General features: G+C 40.4%; 1 protein-coding gene across 1 annotated transcript in view; it reads right to left on the reverse strand.

Annotated features, from left to right (window-relative positions):
• Positions 1-14,246, reverse strand: part of LOC126385455 (contactin-4) — a 90,836-nt gene that overhangs the window by 5,186 nt on the left and 71,404 nt on the right. Inside the window, exons 21-22 of the mRNA XM_050037179.1 lie at positions 7,488-7,668; positions 448-560 (exon numbers count right to left, since the gene is read on the reverse strand). Of these exons, the coding sequence (XP_049893136.1) occupies positions 448-560; positions 7,488-7,668 (294 nt within the window). The remainder of the gene's footprint in view (positions 1-447; positions 561-7,487; positions 7,669-14,246) is intronic.

Consider the following 14,246-nt stretch of genomic DNA (forward strand, 5'->3'; position numbering starts at 1 on the left):
GCTTGGCGCTCCACTCCGCTAAAAATACGGGCCGGGTCTATTTTTGACGGCGCTCCAGCTGGTGCACTACAGAGTGTTGTTCATTTACCAGAGGCATTTTATATCTGGCTGATTTTTGGAGACTATGGCGGGGGAAATTAAACTATGGCGGGCCGCCATAGTCTCGTCAATGTATGGGAAACACTTTAAGTGGATAAAATGTGATTCACTGTTGTACTGCTTGGAAAAAGCTGAATTCTTTCTGTGGCATGATGCTTTTCATTTTATCACCTGGAACAGATCTTTTAATTTTGAAAGGCCAGACAGGGCCAATCCATAAAGTAACACTGGAGTGCTGAGGTCTATCTTTCCACTGCGATGAGAAAGCCATTTGTTGGGATGACAGCTGCTGAGGCTCTATTTGTTTCTCCAGTTCCTGAGTTTCTGCTATTACTCTGACAAACTCACCTTGTATCCTGTCACCTCAGACTCATTTTCCATCGCCTTGACATGTTCCCAATTCAGAAAGATCTTCGAGTTGGTCAGGTTCCACTCAATATTCCCTGGAGGCTGACTTGGAGCTGCAAGATAGCATGTAATTATACAGAGACGAGGTTCACAAATGAATGCATACGGTAAAGCAATGTCATCAATAGTATTCTCTAAACTAAGTCTGCTGTCAGCCTTGAAGTATTCATCTGCTGCTGCAGCAGAGGTCAAGAAAAAATAGAAATTGCATATGCTTCATGTATATGAGCGCTAATAATGTTTAAATGAAAAGCACAGAAATATTTACTACATATTTCAGTGAACAGCTGCAGTGGTTGAGAATAGTCTTGGCTTTTCTTTTATGTAGCCAGATCATAAAAGATGGAACAGGACACAGAATACATTTTGGGGTCTTTATTCCCTGGCTGAGTTCCTCGGAGAACAGTATTAACAATCCAGGTTTTTATGTTCAAAATAGGATGTAAGGCAACAAAGCAATTGCTGTTCACCTCAAACCTCAGTTAGACTACCAACAGGTTCTATATGAACAAATTAACATAAACAGACAATGTGAATTTAACGGCTCATTTATACCTGATAGCTGCACTGAGATGGTGTGTGCTTTGTATAGAAACAACAATACAGACAGCAACTAAGTTTCACACACCAGAAATATTTCAAGTTTCATAACTACATAGTTGTTGTTATGGAACACAAGACAACAGCAAATATTCCACAGCACCAGTAGCCTCTCTGAGTCATATATGGCATGCCCACTAATGTACACCAGTGGCACTCCACACTGCTTTATTCACAGATGTGTAAACAAAGCTGGATATATTGTTGGAAGCAGGGCCTCGCTCATTCCTATAAAAGTTTGCGCAGTGGTGCATGAAGCCAAAAAAGTTCAACATGATGGGGGCCACAGAACAAATGCACTGTAGAGACTTTTGCCGGTTGAGTGGTGAACTTCTGATTTAGCCCTCCACTGACTTGAATGGAGAAGAAATTATTAAATCACGCAGCTCTTCTAGAAATTCAAAATGCTATCGGACCAAATGGATTAAATCCTGATAGTGAAATGAGTCATCTCCTGGGGGTTGTGATGCTCAAGAAAGATGTCTTCACTGATTAACAGACGTCTCTTTTCCCAATGTATGTCTATGGGAAAAGTCTTGTTTGGCCGGATGGCATCATGTGACGAGCCTGGAAGTTGTACTTATATGGTTTTGCCACTATATCAGATTGGCTTTGAAGCCCAGTGCGGTTCCTGGGGGGGGTTTGGCTTTATGTTCCCGGCCATCCCACTATTTAGCACCACACCCTGCACAACTGCAGAGATCTCAAACTACACACTACACACACGTGTCACAAATTAAAACTCTGGCTGTGTTTTTCTTCACTGGGCCAGCTGCTGTTCTTGTACTGCAACATCATTGTGCATGATGTCATATAAATGTCAAACCATGCTGTGCCGATTTGTCTTTTCGTAACTGATTAAGGCACGCAACGCAAGAGATGAACCATCTCTTGAGTAGCACCCAAAGCCTGCCTGACCACCTCCAACCAGGTAGCGGTGCCAACCCCAGACAACAACAGACAGCCCTTTTTTTCCCCCTGAAACAAACGTGATGCGAGACTCAGCTCACATCGTCTGTGCAGGAGACCAGAGAAAAAGGCTTTTTCAAAAGTCTGTGTGTTCAGCTCTCAGTGCTTTTGTAGCTTTTAAGTGAATCTCTGTGGTCTCGAGTTTAGTTTCTCCCCTGGGTTCCTGTTTTTATTACTTTACTGTTTCATGCTCACTTTCAGCCGTATGAGTTGTGTTAAGTTAGGCTACTGCTGATGAAAACTCAACATTTCCTTCTTCTGCTGCTTCACAATAAACACTTTTGCAAAACAAAATAATGGGGGGCTTTTATTGTGAAGAATCTACAGGAAATTAAATGTGTTTAGCACCAAATATAGCGAAACTTTGTTAGCAGCTTTTTTTTACAATAAAAACAAGCCAAGGAGGAAGAGAAAGCAGAAACAGCCACAGTGAGATGTTGATGAAGAGCTGCGGACNTGTTAAGTTAGGCTACTGCTGATGAAAACTCAACATTTCCTTCTTCTGCTGCTTCACAATAAACACTTTTGCAAAACAAAATAATGGGGGGCTTTTATTGTGAAGAATCTAAAGGAAATTAAATGTGTTTAGCACCAAATATAGCGAAACTTTGGTAGCAGCTTTTCTTACAATAAAAACAAGCCAGGGAGGAAGAGAAAGCAGAAACAGCCACAGTGAGACGTTGATGAAGAGCTGCGGACAAAAAGGCTCTTACTGCACCTCTGCAAACAGCTCACCTCCAACAGGTAAACCTCTTTTACTTGCTGTGTGATTGAAAAATAACGTAGATCAGCCTGTCACCTTGAAACGTCATCTCTCAAGACAAGCCGTCATTATTTAAAGACACACCTTAAAGCGGGTAGTCCTGTTGTAATAGAGACGCAAATCCCTGCCACACTGGTCTGATGTGCCGAGTCAAACCAAACTAAGCCAAGCCATCATGTGAGTGTAAAATGGTTTAACTGTCTCTGTATTCCTGGTTACATTTATTACTTGTCTGTGTGTGCTCTTTGGAGCAGAAGGCAGAAATCCCTGTTTAAAAATGAAATAATTTTCTTCTCATAAGACTGATCAAATGGATGATTATGAATAATTAATTTATCTTAATTGTTTTCCTGTCTTTAAAAAAGTATTTCACTGCTGGACAGATGGTCTTTTCATATAACTGGGCTTTCTATGCAGTAGAGAGATACAAAGGCTTTGGAAATGAATGCTTCATGACCAGAGAGACAGATGAAAGTGGTAGAAAACCTACAACTACCAGCACTGCTTTTTTTTTTACTATTTAATCTCAGTTTATTAAGCCTCCATTTTTACAGTACAGGAAGAATATGTTTTCCCTGAACATAATCCAGGCAGCGACTTCGTTGTCACCACAACCTTATTATGAATGCAATGTAGTAATATACAAATGTAATATCTAGGAGACAGGGTTGCTCCTAATTAGTACGAGATAAAGCTGCTGCACTGTCCGTTGAATTGTAAATGATACAAGTAGAGATGTCCTAATAAAAGTTTTTTAAAGACATTTGAGTTAAGGATGAAGTGCTGAAATGTCTAAAGTGTTGGTATATAAGTGGTGACTGCAGTTAAAATGTAAACTGAAACTGAATATGTGTTTAAAAATGATCTGACCTGTCGATTAGAAAGTAAAGAATTAGTGTATAAAGGGTTTTTTGGGGGGGGAGTTTTTCCTTATCCGCTGTGAGGGTCCAAAGGAAAAACATAACTCGTATGTTATGTGCACATTGGAAAAGTCCCTGGTCTCTCTTTATTCCTCCTCTCCATACTGGCAGAGAAACAATCCCTTCCTTGAGGGACAACCTACAGACAAGTCCCCGGAGAATGCACTAATCCTCTTCCTGGTAGTCGTGTGTAGGTTTATTGTCACGCCAAAAAACCCACATGCGACTTTCAGGACTTGGCCCAGCACAAAAACGCTGTCCAAGGAAAAACAAGGAGGTAATTTTGTACTTAAATGCAGTAACACTGAAAGACATAGACTTTATTTGATTTAATCAGAGTGCTGAATGCTTTTTTACACTGAATGTGGAGGACTGGATAACGTGCCCTGTCTCTTTTACATTCGAGTCACATTGGGAAGGTCAGGGTTTTAGAAATGTTAGCAATGTTAAAAGTCTTCCAGCAGAACCCATACACCTGAAAATGAATTAAATTGCTGCTAACAAAACAACCACATACATTTTTCTGATTATTTAGGCTTATGAATCAAAAAGAAAATCATCTTCATCATTAATTCAACTATGTAAAATATATTAAAGTAAATTTTACTTCCCAACATTATTTCAAAGTCTTATCTACACTGGCAGATATTTAAAGGAGCTCTATACAACATTTAGATCATGTCTATGATTCAGAGTCTGGACGCGCACACAGTTCTCAACGTAGAGGTGGTTGAGCTGGCGGCTAGCAGGTAACGGTGCTACAAGCTAATGCTGCTTACGGCTCAAACAATGGCAACAGTGCTGACAGAGCTTACAGAAGGGTGGGCTTTATGCTTCCACTATGATGCTAACTGCTGTATGAGCACAGTGCAGAACGGTTACCTAAGCAGCAAGATTCGCACACAGAAACTTACATGCATGTGAGGCCTCTCAACAACAAAGAGCAGAGAAGCTCAGATTAGAACGCACAGAGGGAGCGTGATTTCATTCTCTGTTCAGGACACTATATCTTTACACAGCAAAAAGCTGTTTGCTGCCATATTGATGTTCTGAAAATTGTATAGAGCTCCTTTAAATCTTGTGCAGAACAAAACATTTATTCCACTCAAATGTATACAGTTTAAAAAGAAATGTTAAACCTGTCAGATTGTTTGAGTTTTATTCAAAAATGTATGTGCACACTCTCAATATTAGAATCAGCCTTAAAACCTCCACAATATGTGTATAAACTGTATATATTCCTTTCATGTCATCAACCACCTAAAGATATATTACAGACAACATGACCTTAATGGTATCTGCAGCCCTGGCTTCATGGCCACTATAGACAGGAGAAATAACAACAGTGACTAAAGGCTCCTCCAACATATAGCACATTCAGTATGACGTGATTATTTTATTTAAAGGTCCAATGTGTGGGATTTTTTANTAAAATGACTTCCTCAGTGAGGACGTTTTTTTTTTTTTTTTTTTTAACTTTTTATTTATGCTGTGCAGTTCATACCTTCATCTTTTCACAAATAAGCATTTCGCATTTCCCTTTAACTTTGTATGAATTTAAGTAAAGAAAAAAACAACAACGATACAATAAATCAAATACCCAGTACTAAAAAAAACAAACACACAAACAAAAGGCGAAAGGAAAAAAAAAACCCAAAACAACTAAATATACAGTAAGTGTGCAAGCGACAAAGATATAACTATTTTCTGTTTTTTGTACAATTTCTTTTTTTTTTTTCTTTTTTCCCCTCCTTCCCTTACTTTAGTTACAGGGCTCAAAAGTAATATTTTACACTGACAGCATTACTGCCAGCAATGTGTGGGATTTAAGGAGATATATTGTTATCTACATAGGGAGCGGGTCCTCGTCTATGGAGATCGCCATGTTGTGACACCATGTTTCTACAGTAGCTCAGAATAGACAACCCAAACACTGACTCTAGATAGGGTCATTAACATTTTTTGCACCAGCCACGATATTTCGTAGCCCTTCTGCAACAGGAGCATTGGTAGAATGCTGATTCCTTGAACACGAACCTGCTTTATTCGTTTTTTTTTTTTTGTTTGTTTTTTTACCAGTTACATCACCAGGTCTGTTTGTTATGGACAAGGAGAGACCTCTGTGGAAAATTCAGCTCCTGGTCAACCCGGTCTCATTCCAAAATCATCGAATATGGGTGCTTGGGCAGTGACTTCTGGCATCAGACACCAACAAAAAAAATATCCTTTTAATATTGGTATGATACACGGCCGGCCCCCGTTATTGTGTAATGGCGCCTGGCTGCGTCAGGGAGAAAACTAACACATTCTCACTCTGACCATGTCACATGTTGACATTTTGATCATGGACTTTCCACGTCCACATGGGACATGCAAGGTACCCTGAGTGCGTTGGTTGTTGATGTTCTGGGACACCGTGTCAAGTTCTCTTCTTTAAGATACACTTTCGTTTAATTTTAAGTTTACATACAGTCTCTTTCAAAATAAACGCACTACGTCAGTACAACACAGCTAATTGATGTCTTTTTCCTTCAACAAGCACACATGGTTGGGTTTAGGCAACAAAATCTTTGGCTTTAGAATCTTACGGGACACCAACACCACTCTCTCGGGTGAAAGTCAGTGTTTGTTGGACCCATCCACCACACCTCCCGCCCAACCCACTCAGACTTTCCCCGCCTTAACTTTTGTCCTTGTCCTGCTGCATTTCCCCCTGATGCCACTGGGCGTCGTTAAACTATAACATCAACTGGCCGTGTATCATGCCAACTTTAAAAGATGCCTTTTTTGTTGGTTTCTGATGCCGCAAGTCACTGCCTAAGTGCCGAATTTGTGACCAGGCTCAGAAAACACAGTGGGACAACAACATCAGTTGAGGGGGCGAAAGTCTGACTAGAGTGGGTGGGAGGGGTGGTGGATGGGTCCAATAACCATAGACTTTCACCCAGGAGGCTGGTGTTTGCATTCCATATGGTAACAAAGCCAAACCCTGTTCTTTTGTTGCCTAAACCTAACCACATGTGTTTGTTGTTGAGGGCAAAAAACATAATCAAAAATCAAACAGCGGTGTTGTACCAACGTAGTGTGTTTATTTTAAAAGAGACTGTATATAAACTGTACGTTTCTCGTGAAAACGGAAGTGTATTTTAAAATCATATGCATGGTGTCCCTGGCGTCCCAGAACATCAACAACCAATGCACCCAGGGAAAATTGCATGTCATATGTTGACGTGGAAAATCCATGACCACACACTAATATGCGATGAGGTCTGAGTGAGAATGTGTTGTCCTAGAAAGAACATCTGGATTAGGGATAAATGAGCACAAATTAAGTTATCAGGGAAAATAAGTGAGCACACATTAGTAGGTGCTGGGCTAACAGATTGTAGCATCAGAGAAACACTGGTTTGTAACATGAAACTGCTTTATTCAGTGTTTTTACCAGTTTTAATCATTCATCGTTTGTTTTGGAGAGGAAGAGACCTCTGCAGATAATTTGGCTCCCAATAAAACCTCCAGACCAAAGAACACTGAAGGAAATCTAACCTGGAGAAGTTTCAGCTGGCTGCAATCTGCAGCCCTCACTGCTAGATGCCACTAAATCCCCCTGAATCATGAACACTGTTCCTTCAAATAGACTTGAACCATCTGTGGAACAGGATTTAGGTAAAAAGGCTAAGCAAAAAATTAAATACTGCACATTTTTTTTATCTTGTGTGTGGACTCACGTGGTTTCTTGGTGGTGATGTTAAAAGCAGAGCTACAGGGTCCAAGTCCAGCGCTGTTTTGGGCTCTGACTGAGATCAGATAGACTGTGCTGCCCTTCAAGCCAGAGAGCAGAGCCGTGGTGTCGATAACCCTCACTGTCTCCGCTTCACTCTGCAGAGATCCCTTCTCCCAAACGAGAACCTGGACCAGAGATATGAGGGTTACCACAGACCTCCAGCTATGTTTTCTACCTTTGCCTTTTTCCATTTTTAAACCGTTTACAAATCAAGTCAAACCTTTTTTATTCTGCCAATTTCCTGCTGAGAGTGTCAACATGTGCTTATGAGGGAGAGTACTGCTGACTACAATTCTTGAGTGCATAAAGGTAGTCAAAAACTGGCTTAAGGATTGTGACGAGGAGGAAGTCCACACAAAGGTTATACAACAGTCAATTATTAAAACTAAAGAAATTGGGGCTTGTCTTGGTTTAAGTCTTTAATATGCTGAAACTGTAGGTCTATGACCTAACTTAAAACGAGAAGGAAAAAATACATTTTATCAGCTTAGCTACTGTAGGTCCTGAGGCAGTCCAACCCATATTTTTTAACTACCAAGTGAACCTGTATCTGACAATCAGCAATACCAGAAGCAGGACTGGGAGTGAGGAGTACAAGGATAAGGAGCTTGTCAGAATCTGTATTCATAGGGAGATCATTTATGACCCTAACACGAGACAGGAAAACCAGACAGGAAAATGTCAAACAGATGGTTTGAGAGTAGATACTTATTCAATTGGCTGCACACAGGTTTCCAGGAATCTTGCTTGGGAAAGGCAGATTAGCAACAGGGCCTGGAGTTGCTGATAACAGATGCATCTAGGGTGTTTTTTTTTGTTTTTTTACACCAGCAGTTTAATTATAGCAGTTTTACTGACACTTGGGAAAATACCTAAAATACCTGAGAGAAAGAAGTTGAGAGTTTTTTTTCTTACAGCATTGCTGCTAAGAAACTCAACACAAACTCAAGGAGGGATGAAAGAGAGGGATCTAAGGAGCCTTAAGCTGTCTTGCTGCATCTTAAAGTCTTATTGAGACAGTGGCAGGAAAGTGCATCATAGCAGCGGTGTTTGAACAATACCAATGTTTGTGTGTGAGAAATACAGATATTGAAATATTATTTTTACAAAGCTGGCCTCAATGTTTGTATTAAGGCCTGGTGGATGAAAGTTTAGAAGAGAATGGGTGATTTAGCCTATAGTATTAAACGTTTTCAGTGAAGGGCTTCATTTTCTGATGCTGTGCATACTAAAAAACAACTGAAAGAAAAAAAACATACACTATTAGCGTGCAGATCTCCACCAGGTGTGTCTTAGGGCATTTGGCAGTTGAACAGGAAGTGCATGGCAGGCTGTGTGTCCAGCGTGTATGCATGATAGTAGTGGAATAAAGGGGAAACAATATGCAGGTTACATCATCAAGGTTTAACCAGAGTAGACGGGTTATATGAAGACAAACCTCGGACACAATGTCCAATAAAACCCCTTCTTACCTCCCTCTCCCCTCCCAAACCGAAGAGTTGAATCTCACTCAAATGTCCCTTCCAGCTCCCTTACGCAAATCTGTGTTTCCTAGGATAGCAAAGGCACGACGCACCCTACTTCCCCTCTGCTTGGGTAGTACTTGATAACATTATTGGTTGGATTGGTTAGGTTTAGGGTAAGAATGGTAGGGTAAGCCAAGGCAGAGTAGGGCAGGCTATGCCTTCGCTATCCTAGGAAACACAAACTTGCCTCCTTTACAGTCAAGATGGTGGCAAAGAATATGAGTAGAGGGATTTATTCATCTCATATCACACCTAACTTCAGTGGATAATAACAAATCTGCTATGGAATTAATCTACAAATGTTCCGTTTCAAAATAAAATCAACCTTTTCTATAGATGTCAATTTTTGAACCACAATGGAATCCAAAATGTTGCCTGTAAAAGACCTTAGCCGTCCTTAGCCGAGCTAATTTTTGGAAAGCTTGCAGCCCCTTTCAGCAGGTTAAGACAAGTGGGGAGTCAGCAGTTAATGAGGGTATAAAACAGAGCCGTAAATAAACTAGATTTTTTTTTAAAGATTGTAAATCACTGCAACCACGTGAGGTCCTTGAGCATGCAGTCATAAATATGCACAAAAATATTAGGCTTATGGGTCCAGTAGTATGTGAGATTAGCTGCAGACAGACATTTACACACACACACACACACACAGAGACACACACACACACACACACACACACACACTCTATCAACGCATGATTCCCTCCATGTTTCTGCCTGGTGGAGATAATAAAGATTACAGAAACACAAACAGAAATGATTAGGTCTGAATTTTGCACTGGATTATCCTGCCAATTAACCTGCTGTCAGCAGAGTTCACCAAATTATCCACATGACAGCTGAAGGTACCAAGTATATAGTGATCATGAAGTCAAAATCTACACAATAACTTAAGGAGTTCTTTGGTGTAGAAAAAAAACAGTGGTTCTGTTGTTTCCCCTTCTGATTCTTATACAGTGGCAACCACATAGTGATCACGGTGATATCTGCTTATATGGATCAAAAAGCTTGGGACAAATCATTTCTATACAAGTACTGGTTACATTTTATATATATATTTATAATTTCTACTTTACTCCCATAATTCTTTACTTCACAGTAACAAGTCTGCCTGCGGTTGGCTACCTGGGGCTGGTGCTGTGTGCACATTGAAATCCTGACAGGGAAAGGAAGAGTAATTTTCTCTCAATGGAAAACATAACATTTGTCTCCTCTAAGCTTATGACTGCTAGTCATGGCTGCTAGTGATGGAGACAGAAAACAAATGTGCACAGGAAAAGCACCTGTGGTCCAAGCTGCCCTCATCAAGTGGATGGATAATGCCAGGTCACTCAGTGCCCCCTTGAGTGAGCCCTTTAAAGGCAGAAGAATTGGCAGCAAGCCTGGGAGACCACAATTTTAAAGTTTCCATAGGCTGGTTTGAACGATTTAAAGAGAGAACATTGTGTTTAAGAAACTGCACAGGGAGAATGCTGAGGCTGACACAGTGAATAGCTAAAAGTAAATAGTATTGTATTGTACTGTAAATGTGTTATAAAGGAAAGTGAACATTTTCTAAACCCCTTTCTCAGGCTTGTCAGGGTTTGGATTTCTCTACATGCATATGTGGTATGCATGGAGCTGCAGTAAAGTGATAGTTTGCACTCAAAGTTTCAAAACTTGTGTCTATTTCTAGCCTTTTTCAAACTGAGAAATACAAGAGTCAAAGTGTAAAGAACAGCTAAAACAGAGGTTCAATCAGCTCAAATGAAAACCATTGACATTGCATGCCTGTTATTCATGGTATAAATCTGGTGTTACCTCCAACACCCAGAGCTAGCACCTCATTTGTTAATAAACTACAACATCTTGTGGCCTAACAGGTTTATGTGAGCAGCTCTTTCCTGCTCTGTAAGTTTACATATTTGATTTGAAGAAGGTAACAACTTTGCAAAACTAATTAGGTTGTCCTTCGACTCAAATCCTTTTCTCATGTAAAAGTGAATCATTCATCTTAATAATGCAAACAATAAAGCAAACATCTAACTTTACTTTTTATGCTTTTACTCTAAAAAGTTGCTGTTAAAATGAATAATATGGATGTTACCTTTTCTTAATTTTTCTATTTTCCTATAACAAAGTAGGTAGAATACCTGCGCTAACTAGCTACCCTGTGATACAAGAACAATGCTGCTTCTTTATTTCCCTGTCTCCTATAAATCATGGTGAGCATGCTTATTTTTGAAGCTTTTAAGGGTTTCTCATTTTCATATGAGTCGGATGAATACATTTAAATGTAGTAAAATCTGCCAGGGACAGTTGTAATTTCATCAAAAAAGAGAGTCACGAGCTAAAAAATCAAAAGCCTACTTTTGTCTGCTGTTGACTGAAATCAAGGACCCTTTTGTTTCAAACATGATCACACATTTTTAGTGGTAAACATGCCACTGTAATCACTGCACACTGTGCAGTGGTAGAATGGAAAGCTTGAAGTGGAGCAACAGTACCTGAGGGATACAGGGCTAAGTGAACTCGAAGTTGAGGAGGTATGTTTCAGTAACGTTTAAAGCTGTAATTTTAAAGTTCTATTAAAAGTAACTCTTCTCATATATGCTGACACTGCCAGTTCATGAGCAGCAATTGACATGATTAAGTGCGAAAGAGACTCCTTAGCTGTACTTGGTTGTTTTTGGTGTGCCATAGTGGATTCTACTGAGTGCTTTTAGACGCAGAATGAAGAAGAGGAGGGAGATTTTTTCAGACCATCTGCTCCATGTAGTTCTGTCAGAAAATAGTAACAGTTTCAGCAAATGTGACAAAGTTACCGACTGTAGCTTTAAACCATTTCTGTCCAAGTCAGAGACAAGGCTGGATTACCATCCAGGCAAAATGGGTGACTGCCCAGGAACCCTATACCCCTAGGGGCCCTAAACGCTGAGGCATTGTCAACCAAGTTTTTTGGCAAGTGCAAGTTTGTTTGAGAATTTTCACACTATAGTATAATATCTCACTATGGTGGGCCTGTCCTGCAGAGGGGGGCTGTCAAAATCTAGTTTTAAAGCTGTATTATTTTAGTTTACATTGTGTTCACATGGTGCATACTCCAAAATAAAGTTGTGATTCATATTACTACATTAAAGTGACACGCAGAAAACCTAGGGCCATGCAGTGATCTTCCTACATTTTAGGGCTGGTTGGTGTCTGGGCAAATAATGAAGCTGCCGTGAGTAGACTACTAAATCTGATAGATTTGGATAAAGCAGGACGCTTTTGCCCTGGGGCGCTCTAACAGGTTGATCCTGCCATGGTCAGTGACTTTTACAGTGGTATATAGTTTTAATGGTGATGCAGACTGCTTCAAAAGTTTGTTGTTCAAAGTGTTGTTAGGTTGAATTTGCTGAGGTTTTTTATTTACCTTCTCAGTCTGTTAGCACTTGGAGCTGTATTTAGGTCTTGTGCATTCAGTCAGTGAGGTCGTATCCAAGTGCTCCTGCTATTTTCGTTCATAAAGGCGAAGCAGCGCTATGAGCCTAAAGGGTTGAAGTGGGAGATGAATTGAAGGGTTTGGTGATGGTCATTATCCTCTCAGCCAGTCACAGTACATCTCTCATACCTTTCAAACAGCTGGTCCAATCAAAGCAGCCTATCAGAACAATGCTGCTAAGGAGAGACGGTGTCTCCAAGAAGAAAATCGTTGTTGTGATGGTGCAGTAAGGCAAGACATGGCTGCAGGGCACCTCAGATCTACAGCCAAAGGTGTGTTTGTTCATAAGTACTTACTACTTGAAGTTACTTTTTCCCCATCTCTCATTGGTGTTGTTTGGATGTATCTTCAGCAGCAGAGTCAGGGCTGACATGAATGTATATTTGTCATTGTCTAACACATCAAGCAGACATTTTAGAGGACACTTTACTGAAATCAAAGGCACTGCTACTGATGCCTAACTGGCATTCGTTGGCCATCACGCATGGAGAGCCCTTTGGGGCTGATCTACCCTGCTGGGACAGATAGGCACAGGCATACGAGAGCTCTCCAGGCTCCCTACTCCACAGCTGACTGCGGAGAGGATTTTATCAGTTCAGACTGCAGCACTGTTTCTACTTATCAACCCGATTCTTTATTCATTCCTTTATCGATCTTTTTTTAATAAAGACATGCAGGTTTTATAGTGAGAGCCTAATTCATGGGGAACGGAAAACTTTTGTTCTAAAAGAAAGGTATATCCACTAAAAGAAGAAAACAAGGCAAAAACGCCCACACAATGAAATATATTGTCTTTTCTCCCACAGCTCAAGTCCCACATGAAAACACACTCAGAGAGCATACCTCCTGGAGATCACGCCTCACCCTGGAAATGTTTACACGCACACTAATATTCCACTGTTATTCTGAATATGACAATATTCTGAATTTGATACCCGTCATGTAAACAGCATATTCCATTTAGATTTTCAGAATCTGGCACTTTCCAATTAAGAAATTTGGACATGGATACAGTGCGTTCAGAGTATGTATCTCAACTGGAGTTTTAACCACAATTTTCGTCACAAGGCCTCCCACCTGTTATGGTCTGCTCTCTGTGTTGTCATGGATGCGTTACACACAAACCAACTAGCCAGCGGTTTGCAAGGTTGGGGTAGAGATGCATGGCCAAAAGAAAAGCCCACATCTCTGGTCGGAGGGAGAAACACGCCTACTTTTAAACATTATGAAAGACTACCGACCTTTTTAAGATGGTGGCTGATGGAATGAAAGTGGGAGGCTGTGTTTGCACGGTCAAACAAGTCTGCCACAGGTGGAAAACTTCCTGGCATAAGCAACAGCCGTTCCACTTTTCCATATTTTGATGTGATAAATGACATGTTCAGGCAAGTTAATGAGAGTACCCACTGCTGCATGTAAATGGGAACATTAGTGGAATATTCATTTTCATTGGCCATGTAAACAGCTTAGTAGGAATATTGTCTTTAAGTAAGGCATGAGGGGAATATGGGCATTAACCTGAATATTTTGTGCATGTAAACATGATCACTCTATGTGTTAAACATGCAAGGAATCAGCAGTGTTGACTCTAAATGATTCACCACACAAATCTTTTGCAGCTGGTTCTAAATAGGGATCACTTCTTGATTCCCAGCACTAAAGGCCTCTGATAAAATACATTTTGGCAAAGCACCATGTTCTGGCAGAGTGTATG

This window comes from Epinephelus moara, chromosome 24 (genome assembly GCF_006386435.1).
Source record: "Epinephelus moara isolate mb chromosome 24, YSFRI_EMoa_1.0, whole genome shotgun sequence".
Classification (NCBI taxonomy): Eukaryota; Metazoa; Chordata; class Actinopteri; order Perciformes; family Serranidae; genus Epinephelus; species Epinephelus moara.